A 10474-nucleotide genomic window follows, 5' to 3' on the forward strand; every position below is an offset into this window, starting at 1 on the left:
CCAGATGCTAAACAACACTCAAAGCCATGTAAAGATGTCATTATTGACATTGTTTTTTATTATAGCTAGCAACTTAAATTACTAGATAATAATTGCTCTAAAATACTACTACTCCCACACATGCAGGTGGAGGTAGCTACTTCACCCATGCTGGGCAGACGTCGTCATTCTCTTTCTCGGCCTTGCGGCGGTAGCCCATGGTACTTGGATCTCCGCCCAGCTCTTCTTCACGGTGCAGGTGGCGTCACGTTTCTTGCGACGGGCGGCCTCTCTTTTCTTGCAAGCGGCCTTCCTTTTCCTCTCCTCCACTGCGGCCTTGGCCTCCTCCTTCACCCATTCGTCCTTGGCAGGGTCAAAGTCCGCCCACGTAAGGGTGCGGGCACATGCGATGTAGTTGACGCGGCGGGTTGCAATCGCTTCCTTACCAGTGGATGTGCGGCAAGATGGCATGACCGATGCGTCGTTGATATGACGGAGAGGGGGGATACAAAATATACATGCCAAGTCCTGCCTCCTTCAGTCCTCGCGCCAGTGTGTCAAGCACCATCTCCATGTCGCTCCTCTCCGCACAGAGCCGTACGATGCCCAATTTGCCAGCAAGGAGACGATGAAGTAACCATCCCGATTCAGGAAGACGTAAATTGCTAGTTGGGTTAGTGCCCCCTTATCTTTATTATTCCACTGGAAATGGATGATTACACCATAACAGGTAAGAGGTAACACTAACAGTACATGTCTAGGATGAAACTGCCGCATGCACATGTGGCACCTTCGCCAGAGACAGCTTCCCCACGAAGTTCGTGGAAAGGCTTCCCAAGAACAGATGCCCATCGAACTCCGTCACGGAAGTGATGAAGTGGATCACCTTCCCTTGGGAGTCGTCGAGCACACGGATGATCTCACCGTCCTCCGACACTTGGGCCACCATCGCTCCCTTCGCCGTTGCCTTGATGGGTTCGTGAAGCGCCGGGATCGACGCGACGACTCTCTTGGCCAAGGTCCAGCGGGTGATCAGGTCCATCCATGGCGACCTTAGCTGCATTTTGAGCACCAAAAACCATGAGATGATGCTGTTTCACAGCGACATATCCTACTAGCTGGTGAGGTAAGGGCCGGCTTGATGGCTGGAAGTGTGACCTGGAGAAGGGCGATCCAGAAGGAGCCGTCTGGTGCTAGATGGATGTTATCCGGAGACCCCGGAAGGTTGTCGACGAAGGTCTCCTTCTGTCCAGCCTTGTCCCCTTTCAGCCACAGCCTCGTGCATCTGAACCTGCACCTCACAGAATTAACTGGTCACTTGATGATGCAGCTGCTGCCTGCAGCAAGACTCAGACTGTAGACTGAGTAGAGTGAACTGCAGGGCTTGCCCAGGTGCTTACCCCGCTGTCTCGCAGACGATGACGAAGGCCTCGTCCCGCGACAGGGCGACGCCGTTGGCGAAGGCGAGGTTGTCGAGCGCGACGGAGGCCTTGCCGGTGCCGGGGTCGTACCTGAGGAGCCGGCCGGTGGGGCGGGCCTCGAGGTAGTCGAGGAACCACTCGCCGAAGCCGAACCTGGTGCTCCCGTCGCTGAAGTAGACCGTGCCGTCGGATGCCTCGATCACCGCGTCGGCAAACCTGGCGATGGAACGAAAGCGCGAACCGGTCGATCACGGGGCGTGCAAATTCAGTTTGCGCCGTCAGTAATCGAAGACGCGCGACGTGGTACGTTACCTGATCGTGGAGCCTTCGACCGTGGATGCGAGAATGGTCACGTGACCGTCCTCGACTTTCAGTAATCCCTGCCAAAATACACACCAACAGAGAAATTGTTAGCAGCGTGTCAAACGACGCGACAGAACTGTTACGGCGAGTGCGAGTAGTAGTTTACATTCACACGCACGCACATCCATCCACGTGTGGTAGCAACCAGCAACAGGCCACAAGCACCCAAAAAGTGCGGCGCGTGCAACAGCCGCGGCCGGCCGGGCGCGCGTCGGGGAAGGTGACGTACCTTGTGAGCGTCGCAGACGAGCATGCTGCCGTCGGCGGAGGGCGCGATGCCGAGCAGGTCCGTGCCGCCGACGAACCGCCAGTGCTCCCACGACCCGTTGGGCTGCATCCTCTGCAGCCACCCGTCCCTCGTCGCCGTGTACAGCGTCCCGCCCGCCGCCGCGTCGACGTATACGTCCTCCGGCCCGCTCAGCCGCCCTTCCCCGAGCTTCTCCAGCCCCTGCATACCAAACCATCGCTCCCTCAGCACCGATCGACCAGTAGTCTAGTTAGTACACGAACGAAAGGAAGAAGGGGCGGCGCTCAAAAATAACTGACCTGGAGGAGGTTATTGGGAGGGTGCCGCGCGGGCGGCGGCGGCGACGGGAGCGGCTGGATGGGGCAGTGGAGCGCGACGTGTACCGCCAGCGACAAGAGCACGGCCACGGCCGCCGTGCCCAAGAGACCACCCGGCGCCATGAGGGACGACGAACCCAATGTTGGTCGGCGACGATCCCGGAACGCTCGCACAGAACCGCAAGTGACCAGCGAAGGAACGGCGAGTGACACACTGACACTGGCTGGAGCGCGGTGCTTCGGTTCAAGACTTCAAGTAAGCGTGTCGCGTGCCGATCGAGCTCCGGGTTTATACCTATCTTCGCCTTCGGGACGTACGTGAGGTGACCGGGTCAGTTTCAGCTGGCGTCGCAGGCGACGAACGCGTGACCCGAGCAGCGCCGCGTCTGGTTGGGATCCGTCGAAAGCAGCGTGTGGCCATGTCACGTCACCACCTCGCTCGGGACCACAGAGACAGCACCGAAGCACCGATCGAGCGGTGAGCTAGGCGCGTACGGCAGTATCTCTGCCGGTAGCGTAGCTTGGGTTTAAAAAATGAGACCAATTCAAAAGTTAACCCTTGTTAGCATATTTTTATAAAAAAATCTGTGAGCACCGCGCGTCCGAATCAGGATTCGAACTCGGATGAACTGGCAGCAATGCCAGCTGGCCAGCCAACGGGTCAACGCCCCGTCCTCGTAGCTTGGATTTACAGTACATCACTGGCTGAGTTGCTGCCTGGCTCGCTCATCTGGCCTGTTACTATCTGCCGTGGCTATAGCGTGCGTGGCCCTGGCCCTGTTGCGACTAAAACGTGCACGGTGAACTTCCATCTGAAACTTTTTTGTGATTTTTTTTCGTGATATCGCTGTCGACCAATTTATGTGGTATTGCTCTATTGCAGTTGTTCGGTGGATTTGTAAGCTTCGGTAATATCGATAGCTTTTACTTCTACTCATATGTCTTATCCGAATGTTGTGAGATTTGTTCAGAGAACCAATTACTGAAAAGAGTGTGACTAGAACTCAATTGACTGAGACTTAATAAAGTCTCAGCCAAATGATAAAACATATAAAAAGAAAAAAAAGAAAAAAAATTGTACACCGATCTCCGTGTGAGATCTGACAAATATAACGTCGACTCAGACTTCGTTAAGTCTCAGTCAACTAAGATTTATCAACACCGTACTGAGAAACAACTCTAGTTTCCTACGCTTTTTCTATAGCTTGAAAACCAAGTTACGGGGTTACTTTCGAATTGTCCGTTGTTCCTGAGGTCCCTATCGTTGGGAATAAAGCGAAGACCATCGCGTGCAAGGACTTGCGCCAAATGCAGCGTGCCCGCGAGAAGGACGAGAAGGAAGCTACCACGAAGGACGTTGTGACTGGAGTTCTCCGCATCCGCTCCGACATCTTCTTCCATGCTTGCGCCCCGGCTGTTACGACTTTGCAATGACCGGGCATTCCGGATGCCTTCAGCGGGAGCCGGACCCGGACGCCTCTACGGACACGGCATATGAGTAATCGCAGCTCCGACGATCATGGACTACGTCGGGAAGCTCCGGCGCCGCACATGCTCACCAACTATTCGAGGATATTTCTCAACCAAATCCGCACAAAAAAGAATCCCCATATGCATTTAGGTAGTTTCATTGTGATGCATGTTTATGACTCATTTATGAGATGGATAAATGATGGTCAAGAGTCTTCAAATTATAAAATGGGTGATCAAAATTCACATTTGTTTGATGTTCGGTTTGTAGGGGAAATGTGCTACGCGAAATAAATTTTTACCATGCATAAATAAGCCCAGAATCACTATGGAGGTAAAGGTAACAAGATTATACCAACAATCAACTCGAGGCTGTGGAAGTAGAGAAGATTGTTAGTGAAGCCTATCGATTCCGCGGTTAGGTTTACCTCCCAGCCGCGAGAATTTCTGTGGGAACAATCCGCCCGATCTGGTGTTGAAGTAGACGACCAGCCGCGATAATTTCTGTGGGAACAATCTGCCCGATCTAGTGTTGAAGTAGACGACACCTCCAGGGTATCCACATAGCGATCTAGTAGCACCACAACACTCCTTGAAACTATGCCTCGTGATACATTACAAAACCCGAGGCGAGACTTTGATAGTATCCTTGTGATCAACAGTACAGAAAATGTACAATATGTACGAAAAAAAGTAGACGTCAAAACATATATACAAAAAGATAATAATCATGTTTTGAAAAATGTCAAACATGCATATAAAAGTGTTTCTGATGTATAAAAAATGTACAATACCTATTGAACATGTATAAAAATATTCCTAGAGTATGCAAAAAATACAATGTGTATTAAAAAAATGTAGATATTACAGCATATTGTATTAAAATATTGTTTTTTGTTGATCAAATGAATGTTAAAACATGTTTTTAAGAAATTTTAAACATGTGCAAGAAAAATGTCCTTTGTGTATATTGAAAATGTACATTATGCATAAATAAAGTAGACACGTGTTGAAAATGAAAAGAAAAAGAAAATACCGATGAAAATCAAAAAGAAAACCGACAAACGATAAAAGAAAATGAAAAGCTCAAGAAAAACAAATAAAGAAACAGGAAAAAGGCAAAAAGTGAAAAAAAAAACAGGCTATAAGCATAACAAACAAGCAATGAAAATTAAAAAAATAATTTTTATTTACATTTTAATAGCATATAGTTCGAAAACTTAAATTTACATAAGAAAATTTAAAATGAGAAATCTGACAAAAACATAACTTAGTATATTTTTTTGTTAGCGCTCGTTTTATAAAATGTTAATAACTTTAAAAAATGCTTGTGCCCATAACAAACATGCTCGGTCAAGTCCCCTAAAAAAAATCAGCTCGGTCAGGTCGTTATTACGCGAGGTTGTTGTGGGTGCGGTGCGGAGTTCGGATCCTGGTTCTGCGTATACCGATCCAAATTATTTTGCAGTTTTTCGCTTTGCGTTTGTTTTTCTTCAGCAGGTTGCTGGGCCGGCCCACTATGATTCCCTCTGCCATTGCCGCCAGCGCTAAACCAGCGCTTAAAGCGCCGAATAGACGGTCCCAGCGGCCCGTGCTAAAAAAAACCACCAGAACGGTGGTGGTTCTCCGAAAAATAAAAAAGGCCGGGACGACCTGGCGGCGCGCCGCCTCCCTCGCCGACCAAACCCCCGCCCGCACCGGCCAGCGCCTCGTACGCAGGCGCATGTCCGATCTCCAGCTCCCCCCACACCTGGTCGCCCGCGCTTGGCGCGCCCACCGCCCACGAAGCCGTCCGCGGGCGCGTGTGCCGGGCACCTCGCCGCCCACGCGCGCTGTCGCCGGCCGGGACGGCCGCGTGACGCCAATAAAAAACCCGACCACGCGGGCCGGCTCCGTTAATCTATCATATTACGCCGGAGAGCCTGCCGTCCGCATCCATCCTTACGATCGATCACGTAACGCTTCGACGTGCGGCGCACGCACGTCCTCCATCCATCGCCTCTCGACCGACGGCTGTTACCCGTCGCTCGAACACTCATGGCAGCCGCCGAGCGCGTGCACGCAGTGCCATCGTGTTGCACGAGCAGAAATCGCTGACACGGATAGGAGGATCACATCGCCAGGTCAACGCGGCCGTGCCGGTGTGAACGACGACGACGTAGGCCGGCTTCTTCCTTGCAAGTTACCGCTCGCGTGTTCGATTTGCAGGGGCCAGTTGTAAGCAAATAGATAATGTGAAGCATCACTGTCTGCCTCCAACTCGTTTCTCCTGGCTTCTTCTTTCAGCAAGCGCCCTACATGTTCCACGAGAATTGTTGCCGTCCGCCTCGCCAAGCAGTGAGCCGGACAGGTGCGCGCGTGGACGTTGACCACCAGCGCCGTCACATCTTCTTTTTGTATAGTACAACAACGGCAGTGTATAATTCTTCAATCATCAAAGTAGAATCTATCTACAGACTGACATAGAAACACCACGCCACACGCACGGCTGCCGTATTCTGATCAAACACGACGCCATCGTATCGTACCCGTTTTATTTATCATCATCGTGCACGAGATAACGAGGCGCTCACGTGATGTGCTTAAACAAGCAAGCCGTGCGGTGCTGCGGTACGAAACGGCCGTGGCAAGTTAAATCAGTCGCAGCCGCGGGACAGCACAGGCGGGACGGACGCCTTTGGCGCCACCCAAACCACAAGCAACGACGGGACCCCGGCCCGCCCACTTGGCCACAGCTGGCAGGCGGACCCGGTCCCGATCCCGCGCCCAATGGCCCAGCACCACGTGGCCGGCCTCATAATTCAGTCGCACGTACGCCGGGCCCACACGCCAGCATCTCGCGCCCGCGCGCGACGACGACGGGCCGGATAAATACGGACTCCGCAGGCGCTCACGGGCACGGGACTTTTCTTTCTCTCTGGTCATCGTCGTAGCCGCAGCGGCAGCAGCAGCAACCACCGGCGCGGAGGAGGCGGCGGCGGGTTTTCTTTCTCGGCGGGGATAGAGGTCTTGACGATGGAGGCGGAGGTGCAAGCGCGCGAGGAGCAAGAGGAGGAGGAGGAGGAGGTGGCGTGCGAGTGCTGCGGCTTCACGGAGGAGTGCACGGCCCCGTACATCGCCGGCGTGCGCGCGCGGTACGGCGGGAGATGGATCTGCGGGCTCTGCGGGGACGCCGTGGCCGAGGAGATGTGCAGGGCCTCGCCGCCGGTGTCGCCCGCGGAGGCGCTGGACCGCCACGCCTGCGTGTGCGGCGAGGGGCGCCGCGCGTCCGCGCCGCCTTCTCCGGGCGACGAGCTCATCGCGGCCCTGCGGCTCCTGCTCCGCCGCAGGCTGGGCTCGCCGTCGCCGCCGAGGCTGGTCCGCTCCACGCCGAGCAGCCCGAGGCGCGACGCCGTCGCCCCCGCCGCGGCCGCGGGCGCCGGCCCCGGCGCCGGCGGCCCGCTCGCGCGCACCGAGAGCTGCTTCGCCGCGCTCGTGGAGTAGCAAGCATCCAAGAACCAATGAAACCAAAAAGAACCTGATGGTAGTCTCATCTAGTTTCCTGCCTTTTTTTGCAATTTTCCTTCCGCCTCTGTAAATATGCATGCCATGTAATCGCGTTTCTAGCTTAGGATGATGCAGCCGTGAGAGGAATAAAACCAATGTGTACAGAGTACATACAGTAATAACAACAACAAAAAGAGTAAATGGAAGTGGAGGTAATTCCATGTTTTATCATCATCCAAGTGGTTTCTATTTCTCTGTCTTGCTCCTTGCCTCTGCTCAAGTTCATGCACTCACCTGTTCTTCAAACAGCTTCTAAACCAGACGCATAAGCACCAGAATGCACCTTTTCGTCTCAAAGAGGGAAAAATGCAAAATACTTTTGCGAAAGCATCTGATCTCAACGAGAAGTTGGAAACCGAACCAGATCAATCATCTATGCCGTTTCCCATCCGGTGATGAGATTGATTCTGATTCGCAGCAGAGGCTCTCGATATGAGCATAGATCACTTTCTGGTTCACAGATAAACTTCTCCTTGTCCATGACAGAAATAAAAGAAAATTAGCGCAGGAAGCAGCCAGCCCGTTTTTCAACCGCGGTACTGTAGTTTTTGGTTACCATCTTTATTACAGCGCATTGTTCACGTGGCGCGCCTGCTCCATGATACGATACCTCGGCCCTGCATTTCAAAGCCTCGCAATCAGACACACAGACTAGCACAGAGGTCTGTATCCGTCCAGTGCCATCTCGATCGTTCGTTCCCGTCAACAGCGAACCTATTAATTTAGCGGCTAATCGGGCCAGACGCAACCACGTCTGCTACTGTTAGAGCCTGCCGTAGCACGCCATTGCTGGCCGACGCGCCATTGATCGCGAGATCAACCATATAATTAAAGTGCATCCATCCATTGCAGACAGATATCGTCTTCACCCAATTGCTGACGGTACACGCAATCAGGACCCTTCCTCGTCCCGTGGACGTATGCAATGCAGGTGCAGATGCGGCAGCATCAGCTGTAGTAGACAAGTAGTAGTAAAGTAAAACAGTGGATGTGCATGTGCTGAGTGGTAGTGACCGCGTGCCTTGGTGGATCCACGTCGGCACGGCCCCTACCGATGTGGACGCGGAATAAGCATCGGCCAAGTGGAGTGTGATCCGCCGTGGCGAGTGCTCCTTTTTACTACCCTTTTTCCGTTTCCACGATGCCTTTTGGTTTTGGTTCTGGTTCTGAAACGGCATGGGGTTTGTTTTCTTTTTCTTTTTGAGGGTAGGCATGGGGTTTGTTTATGTGTGTGATTCGGGGAGCACCATGACCCACAGAGAGTAAGAGTGGTCTCCCCCACCGTGAAAATCGGCCATCTTCTGGTCTTATCCCTCGCCGACGCCGACGCCGGACTTAGCTTTGCGAAGCTAGAAGCGACGGCGCCCCCTAGGTCCGTGGTTACAGACAAACCACAAGCCCGATGAACTCCCGATTGCTCCTGCTATTGCTTTCGCAGTTAGGCGCACTTCCGATGCAGTAGCAGTAGCAGTAGCAGCAACTTTGTGGTGGCATGGTTAGCCAGAGACAGACAAGACAAGCACGGCCCCGTCCCTCGAGCTGGTCCAGTTAACTAATCCAACCCAGCTCGCTTATACACTCATCAGTGCCGTGACGGCCTACGTGAGCCGCACCAATAATTGAAGTTCACCGCTCTAGACAAACTACCAGTGGTTTCATGAGATAATTAACAGTTGAAACAACCATGCATGTACAGAAAAAGAAGAGCATCATTGATCTGAACTCGCGAAGCACTGTTGACCTGGAGCAAGACAGGACAGAGACAAAAAGGGCTTGTGAATTGCGAGATGCCCTTTCTTCCGCTAGATGCGCCAACAGAGCGGAAAGCAAGGCCAATAATCGAAGGTAGGGCCGCACACCTGTCTCGTTCGTTCTCGCGCACTTTACTCAAGGAATCAGAGCCTCCGTGTTCGTTTTTCAGGTCCTGGAAAAATAAAACCAACCAACGCTGGCATCCGTCGCAGCCAGCTCCCCTAGTAGTCTGTGGGGTGGGGGCTCCCTCTTGAGAGCTTGAAATGAGCCGTTTTGGCATCTGGTAAGTAAAAACGACGGGGGACAACCTGCGTACCTGATCGCCGGAACGTAGCAGAAAAGAGGGCCACAGGTGTGAGGCCAGTGCAGCCCGTGCGCCCACTGCCCACTGCCCAGTCGAGGAGCGTGGCATGTCCACTCCATCGGATGGGATGCGAAAAGCAGGAGATGATGATGGATCATCGTAACGTACGTGCGCGAGCCTGTAGCAGGAGCCAGCCGCACAGATGAATGAACTGACGCGGAAACGTGATGGGTTTCGGGGTGATGGTACCTAGTACTGCCCACCGTGCCGCGTGTGCTGTGGAGAGCAATGCAATCGAGGGGCCGGGTGCCTGCTGCTGGCTTTCCTCCCCACATCCGTCCGCGATTAGATTGCAATCGCCGTCGTTTCGACTTTTTCGAGTGCAGCCCAAGCAAGGAGGCGTAGCGGTGGCAACAGTCAGGGCAAATTTGACAATTTGACCTATAATCGAAATCAAATCACAGAATGAACTGGTTGCGAAACTATTTCACTCCCCTGACCCTTTTGTGTAGCGCCCGCCACGCCGGCGCCACACCTACTGTGCAACGCCTCCCAGATAGGCGCTACACGGCCAGCGTCGCACCCATATGTGCCCAAGTCAGCGTGCAGCGCCTGAGAGCTAGGCGCCACACTACACAGTGCAGCGCCTAGCTCCTGGGCGTTGCACTAGTGCAGCGCCTAGCTCTGGGCACTGCACAAAAGGGTCAGGGGAGTGAAATAGTTTCGTAACCAGTTCATTCTGTGATTTGATTTCGATTATAGGTCAAATTTGTCAAATTTGCCAACAGTCAGTTGGGAATCTATCGCTTGATGGACAGAACCGTGATGTGGATCGGTCGACGGCGACCGGCGAAAGGAACGGCGAGAGTAACGGGTTGGGTGGACTGCCTCTGCTTCAGAAGCAACATATATACTGAACAGCATCGGACCTGCGGTGTATTGGGCAAAAAGTTTAAGGGGTCGTCTGAGTTCATTAGGGAACTACAAAAAAAATCATCACGGAAAATTTTAGCAGAGGAGTATTTTAACTACACCATGCAAGAAAACAGAATGAGCAAGGCAGTCCACTCCAACA

The 10474-nt window shown here is 53.0% G+C and overlaps 2 protein-coding genes across 2 annotated transcripts; one reads left to right on the plus strand and one right to left on the minus strand.

The window, feature by feature from the left end:
- Positions 1 to 641: 641 nt before the first annotated feature.
- LOC109772430 (protein STRICTOSIDINE SYNTHASE-LIKE 4) lies at positions 642 to 2623 on the minus strand. The gene is made up of 6 exons (XM_020331117.4): positions 2310 to 2623; positions 1993 to 2211; positions 1713 to 1780; positions 1380 to 1616; positions 1138 to 1270; positions 642 to 1036 (listed from the first exon to the last, which is right to left on the minus strand). The coding sequence occupies exons 1-6, from the start codon at positions 2448 to 2450 to the stop codon at positions 737 to 739; spliced, it is 1098 nt and encodes a 365-aa protein (XP_020186706.1). The 5' UTR covers positions 2451 to 2623; the 3' UTR covers positions 642 to 736.
- A 3943-nt stretch (positions 2624 to 6566) lies between these two features.
- Positions 6567 to 7517, plus strand: LOC109772429 (uncharacterized). The gene has a single exon (XM_020331116.4). It carries the CDS (start codon positions 6813 to 6815, stop codon positions 7278 to 7280), a length of 468 nt encoding a protein of 155 aa, XP_020186705.1. The 5' UTR covers positions 6567 to 6812; the 3' UTR covers positions 7281 to 7517.
- Positions 7518 to 10474: the final 2957 nt, after the last annotated feature.

This window comes from Aegilops tauschii, chromosome 2 (genome assembly GCF_002575655.3).
Source record: "Aegilops tauschii subsp. strangulata cultivar AL8/78 chromosome 2, Aet v6.0, whole genome shotgun sequence".
NCBI lineage: Eukaryota > Viridiplantae > Streptophyta > Magnoliopsida > Poales > Poaceae > Aegilops > Aegilops tauschii.